Genomic DNA, 17,447 nt, shown 5'->3' on the forward strand with positions numbered 1-17,447 from the left:
TCCTCAGAGGCCCCCTCCCCAAATACGGCCACACTAGAGGCCTAGGGATTTAGGATTTAGGACTTAGGGGCACAGTTGTTTAGCAGAGAAGCACTCCGTCCCTCCAAGAGGCTGGGCCAGGGCTGGGCAGCTCAGGGCTGCAGCTCAGAGCCCAGGGCCACGCGGCTGGGGGGCCGGCGAGCTGGAATTTGAATCCGAGGCTGCTGGAAGCCAACGCCTCCACGTGGGCAGCAGCTGCTGGCACTGCCCAGACTCACTCACTCACTCATTCATCCCTTCCTTCCTTCCCTCCTTCCTCACTAAGCCCACACACGGAACTCCTGCTTCCTTAAATCAGGGCCACAGGGTGCAGAGTCCTCGCCCAGGAAAAGACAGTAATGCTCCCTGCCCCCCCCCCAGGGATCATTACTCTGCCAACCCCCCCCTTCTCCAGGAGCTGCCAGCTAAGGGCACGGGCGTGTTCCCGTGTGTGGTTGGGGTAGAGGGGGTGCGGGAGGAGAGAGGCTCTTGGGCAAGGCCAGCCTCCGCCTTCCTCTGACAAGGCCCGAGCAGGTAAATCACAGACCCTGAGCTTGCTTGCTTATTTATTTATTTATTTATTAATTATTGGAGTTCAATTTGCCAACATATAGCATAACACCCAGTGCTCATCCCGCCAAGTGCCCCCCTCAGTACCTGTCACCCAGTCACCGCATCCCCCTGCCCAACTCCCCTTCCACTACCCCTTGTTTGTTTCCCAGAGTTAGGTGTGTCTCATGTTTTGTCACTCTCACTGGTATTCTCACTCATTTTCTCTCCTTTCCCCTTTATTCCCTTTCACTATTTTTTATAGACCCTGAGCTTATTAACAGCAGGGCTTATGGGCAGCCCCGGTGGCCCAGCGGTTTAGCGCCGCCTTCAGCCCGGGGCATGATCCTGGAGTCCCAGGATCGAGTCCCACATCGGGCTCCCTGCACGGAGCCTGCTTCTTCTCCCTCTGCCTGTGTCTCTGCCTCTCTCTCTGTGTGTTTCTCTCATGAATAAATAAATAAGAAATCTTAAAAAACAAAAACAGCAGGGCCCTAGGGTCTCCTCTGTGCTGGGCTTTCCCGTGGGCTCTGCAGGCTTTGTCTCATTACTGTTCCCGAGGTCGGGGCGGGGGCTAGCTCTGATACCACCAACCCATCTGACAAATGAAGAAATTCAAGCACAGCTTTCTAACTAGGGCCCGGCAGAATGGCTCCCGCAAAGAAGGGTGGCGAGAAGAAGAAGGGCCGTTCTGCCATCAACGAGGTAGTGACCAGAGAATACACCATCAACATTCACAAACGTATGCATGGAGTGGGTTTCAAGAAGCGTGCCCCTCGGATACTCAAAGAGATCCGGAAATTTGCCATGAAGGAGATGGGAACTCCAGATGTGCGCATTGACACCGGGTTCAACAAGCTGTCTGGGCCAAAGAAATAAGGAATGTTCCATACTGTATCCATGTGCGGTTGTCCAGAAAACGTAACGAGGATGAAGATTCACCAAACAAGCTCTACACGCTGGTTGCCTTCGTACCTGTCACCACTTTCAAAAATAAATTCAAGCACAGAGCAGTTCAGTAGCTCCCCTGAGGTCACACAGCTAGCCAGAGTTGGAGCTGGGGCTTGAGCCCAGGCCACAGCCCTTCAGTTTGTGTCATGCGTCACCTACACGGTGTGTGTGAGCCAGAGGCTAGCAGGGATCCTGGGCAGTGGGGCTCTGAGTGTTCTAGAGCGTTCCACCCCAGCCTTGCTAGAGCCGTGTTGCCTGCCAGGCCGGCCAGCCCTGTAGGGTCAAATCACACAGTGAAACAACAGATCATTACAGAGACAACGGGAAGCCTCCCTAACTTATACGTGGTGAGAAAATAATTTCCAAACATCTGTGAGTCCTTTATTATCACTCACGAATTGGAGGTGAGTCTCACAAACAATCCCCCACCCCAGCTGGACCCTCCTCTCAAGTAGGAGACAGCAGGCAGAGACGCATGGTGGCGGGGAGGGTGGCCTGGAGCTAATGCAAAGGCCAGGGGTTGGGAGCTGGAATGCCCTGTAGAGGTAGGGAAACTGAGGCAGGGATCAGCCTGTAGGTGAGGAGCACACGTGGTCAGGGACTACAGACAGAAGCTGGGACGGGATGGGAGCCAGGGAGCCCATTAGGGAGCATCGTAGCCACTCAGCCCCTAAGCAACAGAGGGGTGGGGGTGGGGGTGGGGAGGGCAGGACTTCCAGCACTGAGCACCCAGGAAGGCTGTGCAGGGCTCCCAGCTCCCAGATTTATTCTCCTGAATATTGCCAGAGTGGCCATCCTGGGTTCCTGGGTGACCCAGGTCCATCCCTGCCCCCGGAGGCTCACTGTCCACTCCCCTGGGAGCCTGGAGCAGTGATTGACAGTGTGGACAGGGCCCCGGGAGCTGGGGTGGGGCAGCCTGGGGGAGCAGCCTGGCCAGGAGGGCTTCCTGGAGGCAGTGGTACCTCAACCGAGTCTTTAAGGGGGAAGAGAGGTGACGAGGTGCACAGTGTGCTTGTGGTGCGGCAGGGACGGCAGGCCGAGGCCGGAGCCCCCCGGAGCCCCCCGCCGCCCCCCAGAGCAGGACTTAGCCTGGGGAAGGTCGGCCTCCTCCTCCTCTGGTGGCGGGCGCCCCCTGGCGGCGGCCCGGCTGGCAGGTCGGACCCGAGGCTCGCAGGTGCTTGCAGGGGGGCGGGGCGAGCGAGACTTGGGCTCGTCCTCCGCTTCCAGGAAGGGGCCCCGAGGGCGGGGGGTAGCCTGGCGGGTGGAAGACCGTGTCTGGCTGCGGGGCGGGGGGCAGGCTGGCCTCACAGTGGAAACAGCGAGCCCAGCCAGCAGGCCCTGCGGCCCCCACCCGGCATGTGCCGCCCCCCTTCTGCTGCTCTCTCCTGGGCTGTCCCATCAACGCCCACAGTCCCCCTGCCTCGGGCCCTGCCTGGGGGAAGGGCTGCGGGCGCCACCACTGCTGAGGGCGCGGGGCCTGCGAGCTCCGTCTGCTGCTCTTGCCCGTTGGGTGCCCGAGAAGGGAGAGGCGTCGGGCTTGAAGGGTTCGTCCGCCCCCCGGGGTTTGGGCAGCTCCCGCAGACTCGGGGGAGCCTCAAGGGCTCGGCACTCTGGGCAGATCCCGGGTGCAGGATGGAACCGGCTTCTAGAGCCTCCAGAGCTAAGCGATCTTGGTAATTAGCAGCTCGGAGGAGGGTCAGGCTGAGGGGCGAGGGAGTATCCGCAGGGAAGCACGCCCGCCTCCCCGCTAGAGGTGGGGCACGGGGAGGGGGGGGCAGGAGGGAAGAGACAAGAGGGGAGAGGCAGGGGCACGGGGGGGGGCGGGGACATGGGGGGAGGGGGAAGGGGGAGAGGCGGGAGCACGGGAGGGGGGAGGTAGGGGCACGGGGAGGGAGGGAAGAGAGGCAGGGGCATGGGGGTAGGGGAGGGGGAGGGGAGAGAGGCAGGGCAGGGGGGAGGGGGGAGGCAGGGCGGGGAGGGGAGAGAGGCAGGGAGGTGCTAATGTCCCGGGGTCAGGCTGTGGATATTTGCAATGGGCTGGGCTGACAGGGGCTGCAGACCTCCTGAAGCCGCTCCTGGGGGGAGACGGGGTGGGGGTGGGGCCTGAGGGCAGAGAGCTCCAGGCCAGCCAGACTCAACCACCCAGCGCAGGAAGAGTGTACAAAGGAGTCCTGGCCCAATTTCTGCGGCCCTCCTCACCCCTCCCCGGCCAGGTGGTCCCCTGGGCTCCTCTGTAGAACAGGACAGTGGCCCTACATCCCACGGTCTCTGCGGTCTCTGTCGTGAATTGACCCAGCTGTCCCTCTTCTCAGATTAAGCCCAAAGCCTGGTGTTTAAAGTTCTTCTTACCCACCCCTGGCAACTCTGGTGAAACCAAACGGAGAGGGGCTTTGTTGGGTCCCCTGACAAGGGTCTGCAGGTCCCATCTGCACCTGTCACACCTGCTCAAAACCCACCCCCCTCTCCCTTGCCCCCCTGGCCACAAACTCAGCCACCTGAGGAGCCAAGAGGCTGATGCCTGAGTGCAGAGAATCCAGGACAGTTGGGCCCAGGCAAGCCGGGGAGCCCGTGCTGGGGCCAGAGGGACCTGGGGCCCTCACTCCCACCACCTGCCTCTTGCCCACGCAGAAAGTGGCATGCAGCCAGTCACGCTTTTCTTTCTTTCTTTTTTAAATTTAAAAACGGATTTTTAAATTTTTTTCTTTCTTTCTTTCTTTCTTTCTTTCTTTCTTTCTTTCTTTCTTTCTTTCTTTCTTTCTTTCTTTCTTTCTTGAGCGTGCATGTACGTGTGAGTGAGCAAGAGGAGCAGAGGGAGAGGGAGACTCTCAAGCAGAGTCCACACTGCACATGGAGCCCGACATGGGCTGGATCCCATGACCCTGCGATCGTGACCTGAGGAGAAGCCAGATTGGATGCTCAACCGACTGAGCCGCCAGGCACCCCAGTTGGTCACAGTTTTCAAGAACAATCAGCAATATAGATTTTTTTAAAAACTGAAATCACCCCATTTTTAGGATTGGCAGCTAATTTACAGAGTTTTGAGAAATAATTAACATAGAATGAACCATATTTGTTTAAAATGTATGATTTGATGAGTTTTGACATATATATGGAGTTTGACATGTATGTTTATAGATCCTTAAACCCATCACTGTAATCAGGATAGTGATTTCCATCATCCCCCCAAGATTTCCTGGTGCTTCTTCTATAAGATTTGCTTGAGTTTTTTAGAATTTCTTTTAAAAAAAATATTATTTATTTATTCATGAGAGACACAAAGAGAGAGGCAGAGACACAGGCAGAGGGAGAAGCAGGCTCCATGCAGGGAGCCCGGTACAGGACTCAATCCCACGACTCTGGGATCACGCCCTGAGCCAAAGGCAGATGCTCAACCCCTGAGCCACCCAGGCATCCCTACATTTTTTAGAATTTCTTATAAATGGAACTATGTAATATGTTCTGACTATTTTCACTCAGTATAATTATTTTGGGTATGTAATATATATATACATGTAATATATATATACATATATATATGTAATTATAAGTATAATGACTTCATCCAAGTGGTTGCCAGTATTAATAGTTCATCCCTTTTTATTGCTGAGTGGTAGTCCATTGTAAGGATGTACAACTTGTTGATCGGTTCACTGGTGGGGGACACTGAGCTGTTTCCACTTTTTCTCTTTTAGCTATTCCCAATGCAGCTACTGCAAATTTCCCAGTACAAGTTTCTATATGACTGTGAACTGTTGTTTCTCTTGGGGGAAATCCTAGGAGGGAAACAGCTGGGTCATGTGGATGGCAAATGCTTAACTTTTAAGAAACTGCTGATGTGGGACCCCTACGTGGCTCAGTGGTTGAGCATCTGCCTTCGGCTCAGGGCATGATCCCAGGGTCCCAGGATCGAGTCCCACATCAGGCTCCTCGCAGGGAGCCTGCTTCTCCCTCTGCCTATGTCTCTGCCTCCCTTTCCGTGTCTCTCATTCTCTTGTGAACAAATGGATAAAATCTTAAAAAAAAAAAAAAAAGAGGGCAGCCCGGGTGGCTCTAGTGGTTTAGCACCGCCTTCAGCCTAGGGCCTGATCCTGGAGTCCCGGGATCGAGTCCCGCATCGGGCTCCCTGCATGGAGCCTGCTTCTCCCTCTGCCTGTATCTCTCTCTCCCTCTCTCTGTGTCTCTCATGAATAAGTAGATAAAAAATAAAATCTTTAAAAAAATATTAAAAAATAAAGAAAGAAACTGCCAAATGTGGATGCACATTTACTCCTAGCAGCAGAGTATGAGAGTCCCGGTTTTGCCCTATCCCCGCTGACGCTTGGAATAGTCCATCTTTTCAATTTGGACCATTCTGATGTGCCTGTAGTGATGTCTCCTATCTGATTCCCTAACGATGAATGACATCACACTTCTTCTCATGGGCTTGTCTGTCATCCCAATCTCTTCTTTGGTGAAAGATTTATTTAAAAAAGAAAGTGGGGTTGGGGGGATGCCTGGCTGACTCAGTTGGTGGAGCATGGGACTCTGGATCTCAGGGCTATGAGTTCAAGCTGTGTTGGGTGTAGGGATTACTTAAAAATAAAAATCTTAAAAAAAAAAAAGTTGGGTTTTTGTCTATGTTTTGTTTCCTTGTCAGAGTTCTTTCTGTGTTCTCGATTACACATTTTCAATGTGTGCCCCCACAGGGGTGAAAATTGCTCCTGGAGGAGGGGAAAATGCATCCTCTTTTCATGTGGAGGGCACAGGCATACATACAGGATGGAAACAGACATCTGTGGGATTAAACATTCATGGGGGCAATTAGGAGAAAAATGTTGAGCAGGGCTCCTCGGGGGACGAAAAAAAGCTGGGAAACACGGTTTCAGATGTAGGTCCTTTGTTAGATATACGTTTCACTAAGAGCAAAATGTAAAATTTGGACCAAGGCCAATGTATCAATCATTCCTTTTATAGACTGTGCTTTCTGGGCACAGCTTCCTGGGCCACCAAGATTTTTCCCCTTATGTGTTCTTGTTTCTCATTTTAATGATTCTATTTAGGTCTATGATCCATTTCATAGATGCAAAAAATTTGTTTTTGGTATGTAGTGGAGGTCAGAGTGAAAATTTGATTTTTGGGTTTTTGTTTTTGTTTTTTTTTGCACCTGGACATTGTTTGCTGAAAAAGCCTTTTCTTTCCCCCACTAAACCATATATGTGTGGGTCTATTTCTGGACTGTCAGTTCTGTTCCAATGAACTCAAGTATTTTTAACGTGCCGTGCGGACCAAAAAGAAACCCATCTTTGAGCCACCTGTTCTGGGTTCTGCCTGTCCCTGACTTTGTCTCCCCGGGATCTCCTGCCTCCAGGCCTCAGCACCAGCTCCAAGCTGGGCCCGAACCCTCTGCCCCGAGACGGCCTCCAGTCAGCACCTCCTCCTCCAGGAGGGCAGCCCCTGCTCTCCGTGGCGTTTGGTTCTGAGAGAGCTGGGTAAGGGAGGCAGGCACTGGATTGCACGCAGGGCCGGGCAGGTGTAGGTGAGGAATTGGACTTTCATTCCGTGGAGATGGAAAGGGGGGGCAGGACTGACAGGGTTTGGAGTGTCCCTCAGGCTGCTGAAGGGGAGAGCAGGGAGGCCCCGGGTCAGCACAGGGACCCTGGCAGCCACTCACCCTGCCTGCACCCCATCATCAAAGCCAACCCTCCCTTCGAGGGCAGCAGCAGAGAGAAGGAGGAGTAGGTCCGGATGGCCTCTCTCCGGGGCCTCGGGCAGGAGGAGTCAGGAAAGGTAGGGGTGAGGGAGGTGAGGTGTCCCGGTGGCCACGCTGGGCAATCTGTGCCTCGTAACGAACCCTGGGGCAACAGCATTTCCACGGCTGGCCCTGTCCTTGGGGGGCCATGTCCCTCTGTCACTGCCTCCCCTCTGGCCAGCAGGGGCTCCCAGGCTCCTGCGAGGACGGCGCAGACCTCACCCACACCCCGGTTCGCTCACTCATTCCCTGACTCAGTGTGTGTTATGAGCACCCGGCTGAGGATCAGGTGGAGGGGGTATAATGATGAGCAAACACATGTGTTTGCTCTCAGGGGTCGCAGGCTGGTTGGGGTAGAAGGAATCGTGCCCAGAGTGGGTTCCCCTGGACCAAGGTGGGTGCTCTGAACAACAGGAGTGGGTTCAGGGCAGAAACAGGGTTCCCAGAGGTCAGAGGAGATAGGAGTTGAACACGTTCAGGGATTCCTGGGCCCTGGGTGGTGTGGGGGTGGGAGGGAAGGACAGCTGGGCTGACCAAGAAGGATAGGGGAAGTTCCAGGTGGAAGGAAGCATGGACAGGGAGGTACGGCCTCTGGGAGGACATGGTCCTGGGAGAAGCAGAAAGGAGACCAGCAGGCAGGGGGCAGGAGGGGACATGGGGGGGGGGGGTGCCACTAGCTTTCTGCTGAGCAAGGGAAACCAGGGGGTGCTAAGTGGGGAAGTGACGCCTTCAGACTGCATATTGGGAGGATCACCGTGATCCTGGCTCAGAGCAGCTGGTGAAGGATGTTTGGGGGACAGGAAGAGAAATGTGAGTGCGACTGGGGTTTAGAAAGGGTTAATTTAATTTTTTTAAAAAAGATTTTTAAAAATGTATTTGAGAACAAGAGAGCAAGCGAGAGAGGAAGAGGACAAGCAGGGGGCGGGAGGGAGAGGGAGAAGCTGACTCCTGGCTCAGCAAGGAGCCCCGCATGGAACTCGATACCAGGACCCTGAGATCATGACCTGACCCGAAGGGCAGACGCTTCACTGATTGAGCCCTCCAAGGCGCCCCAAAGAAAGGTTTAATTTTATGACAGGGATGAGGATATTGTGGTGATGGAGAAAAACATCCATTTAAAAAATTTGATGCACAGAGGACACCCGGGTGGCTCAGCGGTTTGGCACCTGCCTTCAGCCCAGGGTGTGATCCTGGAGTCCTGGGATCGAGTCCCGCATCGGGCTCCGTACATGGAGCCTGCTTCTCCCTCTGCCTGGTCTCTGCCTCTTTCTCTCTGTGTCTCTCCTAAATAAATACATCTTTTTAAAAAAATCTGATGCACATATTGAAGTATTTAGGAGTGGACACTCATCACATCTGAAACTGACTTCCAGATACTCAGGAAAAAAGATAAAGGAAGAGAATAAGGTGAGTATCAACAATTCTTTATTTATTTATTTAAAGATTTTATTTATTTACTCACGAGAGACACAGAAGTACGTCTCTGGGCCTCGGTCCTCCCTCTGTGCAAGAGCAGCCTCCTCAGGCCCTACCACCTGCTTGCTCTCAGCTGACGGCCGGCACCTCATTTTCATCCCTGGCAAAGAGGGTCCTGAGTGCCACCAAAATTCGTCCCTTGGTGAAGTGAAGGCTCGCTCCGGGTGTGCTTCTGTCTCGGTCGCAGCCCGCAGATGAGCAAGGGACAAAACCCCTTTGAGTTGGCTTGAGCGGGAAGGGCAGTGATTTGGCCCCTGTACCTGAAAGCCTGGACATCACATTCCAAATCTCAGCCCCGCTCTCCCCCGTGTGGTCTCCAGGCTCCGCAGAGCCACCCCCTTCTGTCGGGGTGGCTACCAGCACCTGTCCCTGTAACGGTCCCGCCGCAAAGACAACCAGAGTCCCACATGGCCCCGGCTGGACCCGTCCCTGTGCCGTAGAGAGGCTTTGCTCTGACGGGCCAGCACTGGCTCAAGTGCTCACCGCAGGTGCCCTGGAATGGGGGCCGGGGGGGTCCCAGAGGAAAAATTCAGAAGATAGAGTGCATGCTTCCCCTGCAAAGGTAGCGGACCCTACTGCCCCCTGACCCACCCCACCCCCCTCCAGATATGTCTACCTGGGACCTGTGAAGGTGAGCGACCTTATTTAGAAAACATCTTTGCAGATGTAATTAAGTTAAGGCTCTTGAGATGAGAGCATCCTGTGGTTTAAGGTGGATGGAGTCCACGGTCACCTGTCCTCATAAGAGACAGTGGGGGGGGAGCCCCAGAGACAGAGAGGAGAGAGGCCATGTGACGACAGAAGCAGAGACGGGGATGTGGCCCCAAGCCACAGAGCACCAGGAGGTACGGGGGTTGGAGAGGCAGGAAGGGTCCCCCTCGAGAGCCTCTGGAGGGATCTCAGCCCTGCCAACACCTTGATTCCATACTTCTGGCCTCTAGGTAGGTATCAATAAATACATCCGTACGACAGAAGCGAGACCAAAATACGCAGATACAGTCGCAGCATTCTTCTCCACGCTCGTGGGCTCAAAGCCCAGCCATGCCGCACCCTGGCCCTGTGAATAAGCCACTTGGCGTCTCCGAGCCTCAGTTTACTATCCTATAAAACAGGGATGCTGTCAGGACAGGCCCCCCATTAATGTGTGGGTAAGACGAGCTGGATGCAATGAATTCCGCCCGGTGCCGGGCGTCTACAAGTCTGTTCTCCACCGCCCCCCACCCCGCAGCGGACAGTGAGCGGCCAGTGCTCTTTCTTCCACTGAGCATCACCTTCCTTTAGAAAAAAAAAAAAAAAAATTTATTTACTAGAAAGAGAGAGAGAGAGAGAGAGAGAGAGAAAGCATGAGCAAAGGGAGGAGTAGAGGGAGAGGGAGAAGCAGACTCCCTCCTGAGCAGGGAGCCTGATGCAGGACTTGATCCCAGGACCCCGGGGTCAGGGCCTGAGCCGAAGGCAGACCCTTCACCGACGGAGCCCCAGAGGCCCCTGAGCATCACCTTCTGTGTGCAGGCCTCACACTGGGCCTCAGAGGACAGAGCCATCTTCAGGCCTTTGGTGGCCAAGGCACCCTCGCTGTTGGAGGTTCTGCCCACATCATCTCAAACACGAATGTGCCTTTATCAAATGCCCCCCCGCCCCCCCAAAAGTCTGAAAGGATTTTTAGAGTTTTGCTTTTGAATTTACTCGGCTACCTGAATCTTTGACGACTGTGGATGGGTCCCCCAACCTCTCTGTCTCCTGCTGGCTCCTCTGCAAAAAAGGAATAATGATGTCCCCAAGGCACAGAATTCAACTTCCATGTTTGCAAAATCAAAAAACAGTGCCCAGCCCACGGTAGGTGTAGGTCCTGCATTCACGTTTGTTAAATAAGATAAAATATATCAGTATCTTTAATTTCTGATTTCCCATCGACCCCTCGGCATTCTCAGAGTCCTTGTGAGCGGAGAAAAATCTAACCCCCCCACCCTCTAGTGTTCTCAAATGTAGTGGAACTTTTATAAATATCATCAAACCAAACAGAAAGAAGAGGGGCGCCTGGGTGGCTCAGTCAGTTGAGTAACTGACTCTTGATTTCGGCTCAGGTCGTGATCTCGAGGTGGTGAGATCAAGTCCCAGGTCGGGCTCCGCTCTCAGTGTGGAGTCTGCTTGTCAATTCAATCTCCTCCCCCAATAAAGAAAGAAAGAAGGAAAATATTCAGAAAAATAGAGATGATGTGAGGTTATACGTCTCATAGGTATTTAATGAAGCATCTCTTAATTTGCATTTTGCCATTTTATTTTTGTGTTTCCGAATAGTACATAATGTTGGTTGTTAATATAGTTTCCATTGGCCCAAGGGGGCAGGGACCGTGTGTTCACACACGGGGGGAGCAGCTTCTGGGGAGCAGGAGCTCTGGGAGCAGGAACCCGGGGGAATCGGGAAGGGGGGACAGGGTCTCCAGCTCTGCCCCCTGACCCACCCCACCTGGAGAGGCCCAGGAGGGCATCTGGTTCTGCGCGTCCTTATGGACAGACAGGAGGCCCAGGGCGCTGCAGCAGAAGGGACTAGACTAAGTTCAAACTGTCGGTCCCAGGTCTCCCTCCAGATGGTGAAATTTCTTTCCCTATTTCGTCCCTGCCCGCACCGAGCACAGCCTGCCCCCTCGTCCCTGGGTGGCCTGCAATTGTGCAATTGTACTTCCCAGCAGCACCCCATGGCCTTGCACTTCCACGAAGTGGGTCTTCCTTCAAAGCTCATCACCCTGCGTCTGCTCTCCAGTGGGCCTTCCTTCCTGAAACCAGGAAAGGGATGCGTTGATGCTAGACGGTGTGTGTGTAGCTGTCCCCTGTTTTGTGAGGGTTCAAATCTCGCAGACATGCGGGGGGATTTTGAGCATTCCTCAGCCTCTCCAGGTTATGCTTGTCTGAGCTCACACATGAAGGCAACACGATACTTGTCCACAATCGGGAAGCTTCCTGCCTAAAGCAATTCCTCAAGAAATGTGAGGACGGTCCCCACCCCCAGTCCCATCAGGCATGTCCTCTTTCAAACTCTCTGAATCCTTTCTTCCTGCTACAGTGCTGCTGCCTAAAATAACTTTAAGGTTACCCCCTCCAGGGGAATTTTAGCAGGGATCTGTTTTAAAGAAGTGGAGTACTAAAGGTGGAATTTCTGACAACAGCGAGGATGAGAAAATATTTTGTGGGTGTCGGGTGGATGGTGGAAAGAAAGGGAGCGGTGAACCCCTCGAGTGGTGTGCCAACCTCCTAGGGGTGGTGTAGCAGGTGAGAAAAGCTGGGAAGAACCCCACTGTGGCCGGAGATGTTGCAATCTGGATCTGGGAGTGGTTGGGTTTAATTTTCCAGAGAAACAAAAGGCCTAGGACAAGGGATTGCAGCAAAAGGAAAACTGTGAGTGGTTAGGAGGGAGAAGTGGGCCGGGAAGCACATGACTGTGAGAGGTATCTCAACGGGTTCTCTGGAGTGAACCTGCCCCTTGCCAATCTTGTGCTTATCCATCCACGGGGTAGGGGGCTGTGCTGGCCTGACCTAGCCCCAGAGAAAAGATGAGCCATCGAGAGTCCAGCTACAGGTCCATGGAACATTTTTTTCCCCTGATTTTATTTATTTATTCATGAGAGATGCAGGGAGAGAGGCGGAGACACAGGCAAAGGGAGAAGCATGCTCCCTGCGGGGAGCCCGATGGGGGACTCAATCCCAGGACCCTGGGATCATGCCCTGAGCTGAAGGCAGACGCTCAAGCGCTGAGCCCCCCAGGTGTCCCAGGTTCATGGAACATTAAGGGCAGGAGGGAATATATCAGCCATCACCCTGGGCCCATCCACACACCACTACACAGTCAACAGAAGCTTCGAGAAAAGAAGGTTGGTGGTCAGGGGCTCTTGGCCGCATAAGAACCGGGAGAGCAGTCCTCTGGGAGCATTTGTTGTTAGCACCGATCGGCCCTCTGAACCAGCTCAGCCCCAAACACCAGAGCCAGAGACAAGAGTTGTGTTCACGCGCACGGAGCCAGGGACGAAGGAACGTGAGGCAACTGGTCTGTTAAAGCAAATGGGTTGTGGTTGATTTTTCTCCCTTTGCCAACCTCTGCCTTATTGATGCTCCAGCGCTAGACGTCTGCAAAAATGAACTCAGGAAAAGAGGTGCTTTGGTCATGGGCTTTCGGGATTCCCTGCATCTCGGGGTCGCTCATTGTTTTTCCATCGCTGCCATGACTAACGACGTAAGTGCCCCAAATAAAACCGCATAAGAGTCTTATTATCTTACAGTTCCATAGAAGTATGACGGGGGTCTCACTTTGGGCTAAAATCAACATGCAGGCAGGGCTGTCTGTGTTCCTTTTCTGGAGGTTCTATGGGGGGCAATCTGTTTCCTGGACTCTTCCAGCTTCTAGAAGCTTCCTGCATTCCTTGACTTGTCGCCCCTTCCTCCGCCTTCAAGGCTAGGAACAATGTATTTATCTGGTCTTTCTTCTGTCACGTGTCTTTCCGACTGTGGCCAGGAAATCCCCAATTTTAAGCACTTATGTGATTAGATTGAGCCCCTGTGGATCATCCATGAGAATCTCTCCATCTCAAAGTCCATGCCCTTAATCCCATCTGCAAAGTTCATTTTGCTATGTAACATATAGTCACAGGCTCCAGGGATTCGGGTTGGACATCGTTGGGAGACCTTATTTTGCCTACACACATTTTTTTTCTCCCTCAGTGGCCTCTCTGAAAGTGCAGTTCATTTTATTCGCAGAAAAGAACATTTTCATTGTCGTAGGAAATGAGGCTTAAACCAAACATTTTTCAAGGATTTTAAATCTTCTATTTTTAATTCTTATATTCTGAATATTTATATGCAGAAAAGTTTATAACTTGATTTTTTTGTACACTGACCATATAATCTGCACCCAGATCAAGAAACAGAACCTGCCCCATGCCCACTTCAAGTGCAAAATATAATGCTACCTTTGTTGACGTTAAAGAGTTCCCTATGTTGGGGATCTGAGTGGTTCATCACTGGGGGTGGGGGGCAAGTGATGTTCATTTTTTCATTCAACATTTTCTGGCACCTGTCCTGGGCTGGATAGCGGGGAGAATAGCACAAGTTGTTGCGACGGTGGTTCTATGGCACAGAGTCTGCGGAGGCGGCCGTGTGTGCGGGTGGAGATTCTGAAGCGGATGAGAACACAAATGCCCTGGCCAAGCCTAACCAGGAGGCCTCCCGGCAACACGGGCCTGAGCCTGGCAGAGACGAGAGGATTTCAGGCATGGGCAACAGCATGAGCAAAGGGCAGGCAGTGGGGGGCAGGCAGGGGGTTTTGAGGAGTTTGGGGAGACAGACAGGGACATGGCCATTGGACTGGCCAGTCTCCGAGCCCTCAGCAAGTCTCATTTCCCATTTCTGCCAGCCGGAAGCCCCGGTGTCCAGGCTCCAAACTGGAGGCCGGCGACCTCATTTTACAGGTGGGGACACAGGCTCAGAGGAGAGGGAGACAAGCCCATGACCAGCCACTTGCTTCATTACTTCCCCCCACGCCCACCCATCATGCCTAGTGCTGAGGGCACAGAGGGGCCAGACCTGGGCCCTGCTCTGAGATGCTCCACCCTAGTGCACAAAACTGGCGGTGAGGCCTGAAGCCAGGTCCAGACCACCCATTTCCTCCTCTGCGCTCTTCTCCTGCCCTGTGGCCCCAGCTCTCTCATCCATTCCTCTGCTCACCCCACATTCATTTACAGGATGTCCATTGCGCACTTGACTGTGTTCTAGATGCCAGGAACTCAGCTGCGTGTGCAGGAATCAGACCAGACACAATACACAGCTGTGCAGTGTGGGGTCAGAGGAGGGGAGTGCTGTGTGCTGAGGGAAAATTAAGCAGGATAGGTGAGGGAGGGCCGGGGGCAGGTGGGGGGGGGGGCTGCAGGTGAGATGGTCAGAAAGGCCCTGCGAGGAGGTAACACTGGGACCCGCGGGAAATCAGGGAACACGTTTTACAAGGATGGGGGAAAAGAGTACCGTAACCCTCGAACAAGACTCTAGGAGCCCCCGTATAACTTCTGACTCCCCCAAAACTTAACTACTAACAGCCTGCTCTTGGCTTGGAGCCTCATTCATGATGCAGACGATAAACACATATTTTGTGTTGTGTTTGTGTGTGTATCACATGCTGTATTCTTGGTAAGGTAAGCCAGAGGACAGAAAATGTTGTCAAGAAAATCATAAGGAAAATACATTTAGAGTACTGTACTGTATTTCTGGGAAAAAAACCCTGCAGATTGGTGGACCACCACAGTTCCTGCCGGGGATGTTCAAGGGTCAACGGTCCTGGGTGGGGGGGAGGGCTGGAGGCAGGACCTTTCCAGATGGGTCAGAGTTGAGCACCCACCCCCGCAGACACTGACTCTCCATTGCCACCTGCTCCAGAAGTGAACTAGCAGGTGTGGGTCCCAGGAAGGCCTCAGGCTGCTCCTCCCCCCGGGCCTGCCCCTATCAGCTGAGGTGGGCGCAGGAAGGGCGCCCGGCTGGACCTTCGCCTTCCTCAGGACCACATGCCCAGCCGACCTCATAGCTCCCTAACCCTGGGGCGCTCCTAGTAGCCCACACTCAGGGACACACCCCCGCTGCACCGCCGAGGACACTGAGGCTCAGAGCCTTTCTCAACACCCTGTCCTGCGCTGGGTCAAGGACCGCGCGCGGGAGGCAGGCTTTGCATCGCGCCCCCTCTGACACTTCTTTGCGGGGAGGGGGTGAGCTCTCCCTGGGATCTGCGGAGGATGTTCCGCGCGGAAACCGGCCCCTGCCCCCGGACCAGGAGTGTAGCAATGTGGGGAGCAGGTGACAACGTGTTCTCGTGCGGGACCGGAGGGGGCCGGGGGTGTGGGGGGGTGCAGGAGGGCAGAGGGGGCGGGGAATAGGCCCGGAAGGGGCGATGGGAGGGGCTCAGAGCCGCAGAGCCGCTGCACGGTGCTTGCGGGCGGGGATCGGTCTCGGGACGCTGCGGGGCTGGAGCCTCCAGGAGGTAGGGGCGGGGGCCACGGAGGGTCAGGAGGCACCGCGCGGGAGGCCGAGGCGGCGGCCCGACAGCCGTTTGAGGAAGAATGTGGCTGGTGTCGGAGGGGGGCGGAGCCAGAATGGCCCGGTCCGGTGGGGGTGGGGACGGGATCCCGCCCGCCCGACGCTGGAGGGGGAGGGGCGGGGCGGGGCCAGGCGCCTCGGGGCCGACAGGAGGCGGGGCGAGCAGCGTCGGGGGCGGGGCCCGGCGAGCAGGGGGCGGGGCGAGCAGCGTCGGGGGCGGGGCGAGCAGCGTCGGGGGCGGGGCCCGGCGAGCAGGGGGCGGGGCGAGCAGCGTCGGGGGCGGGGCCCCGCGGGCCGGAGCCGGGCGGGGCGGGGCCTGGGGCCGGTGGGCGGGGCCGGGGCCGGGGCCGGGGCCGGGGCGCGCCGGGCGGGGCGGGCGGTGGCCGGGAGGCGGCGGCGGCGGCGCGGAGCTGCGCTTCTCTCGCCGGGCTCGGCAGGCGGCGGCGGCGACGGACGGCGGCGGCGGCGGCGACGCGCACAAAGGCGGATTGTGGCTTCACTGGTGCTCGCGGCGGGCGGCGCCGGGGCGGGGGCGGGGGCGGGGGCGGGGGCGGCGGGGCGCGGGGGCCCCGGCGGGCGCGGCGCGGGCGATGAGCCGGGGCCCGGCATGGCTTCTGCGCGGCCGCCGGGCCGGGCCTGCGCCTCGGCGCCCGCGCCCGCGGGGCTCCGGGCCGGGCCGCCCGCCCTCCCCGCCGCTGCCGCCGCCTCCCCCGAGCCTGCGGGCGGCGCCGAGGCCGAGGAGCGCTCGCTGCAGCGCATGCTGCGCGCCATAGCGGAGGAGCGCGGCCGCCTGAGCCTGCGCCGGGAGGTCTGCGGCCTCGGTGAGTGGGGCGGGCCGGGCCGGGCCGGGCCGCCGGGGGGTCGCGCGCCCCGGGGTCCCTGCGCCGTCTCCCCGTCTCCGTCCCTGCGCGTCTCTCCGTGTGCGTCTCTGCGCGTCTCTCTGCGCGCGTCTGTCTCTGCGTGTCTCTGTGCGCGTCTCTCTCTCTGTCTCTGCGTGCCGTAGCCTCCTCCAGGCGCCCCCAGCTCTCCACGTACAGGTTTTTCCTGTGTCCCTGTGTCCTGGTCTCTGCTTTTGGTCCCAAGAGCGGCTCCGCACACTCATGTTCCTGGGGCTCTTCCTCGCTCCCGGGTCACTCGGCGTCTCCCTCTGTCTGTCCTTTCGAGCACGTCTGCTCATCCTTCACCTTCCCCGCCGTGTTGGTGCCAGGTCCCTCCCGGGGGCTTCAGTGCCGCGGCAGGGAGTGTGCTCGTGGGATCTGGGGAGACCCCGAGCCCGCGGCCGGGGTGGGGGCAGCCCCCCAGGGCGCCCTGGCCAGACCTCCCTGCAAGCGTGCGGTGGCCACGTCCCCGGCTTCCTGAAGCCTTTGTCTTCCCGCACCTCCCCGCATTGCCATTTCCTCCTCCCCGTTAGCTCCAACTGGGGACCTGTTGGGCCTTGGCCCCCTGAATCCACCCACTTAGCACCCGGAGCAAGGCCTGCTGCCTCCCGCCCAGCTGAGGCCCTAAGTCATACCTCTGCTGTGGGGTGAGGTGTGGTGGGGCGGGGTGGGGGTGCCTGGTATTGTTTGGAAAAGCCTGGGACTCTTAGGTGTGGGTGGGGTCTCCCTGCTTGGCTGGGTGTGAGGTAATGGCTGCGGATGCATCCTGCCCAGACTGAAGCCCA

General features: G+C 56.2%; 1 protein-coding gene and 1 pseudogene across 1 annotated transcript in view; both read left to right on the forward strand.

Annotated features, from left to right (window-relative positions):
* Positions 1–1,197: 1,197 nt before the first annotated feature.
* LOC140642186 (large ribosomal subunit protein eL31-like) lies at positions 1,198–1,589 on the forward strand (annotated as a pseudogene).
* Positions 1,590–16,451: 14,862 nt separating this feature from the next.
* The window catches only part of KIAA0930 (KIAA0930 ortholog), a 39,885-nt gene continuing 38,889 nt past the window's right edge, over positions 16,452–17,447 (forward strand). The window contains exon 1 of the mRNA XM_072843567.1: positions 16,452–16,605. Coding sequence (XP_072699668.1) covers positions 16,542–16,605 — 64 coding nt within the window. The 5' untranslated portion in view covers positions 16,452–16,541. The remainder of the gene's footprint in view (positions 16,606–17,447) is intronic.

This window comes from Canis lupus, chromosome 11 (assembly GCF_048164855.1).
Source record: "Canis lupus baileyi chromosome 11, mCanLup2.hap1, whole genome shotgun sequence".
NCBI lineage: Eukaryota > Metazoa > Chordata > Mammalia > Carnivora > Canidae > Canis > Canis lupus.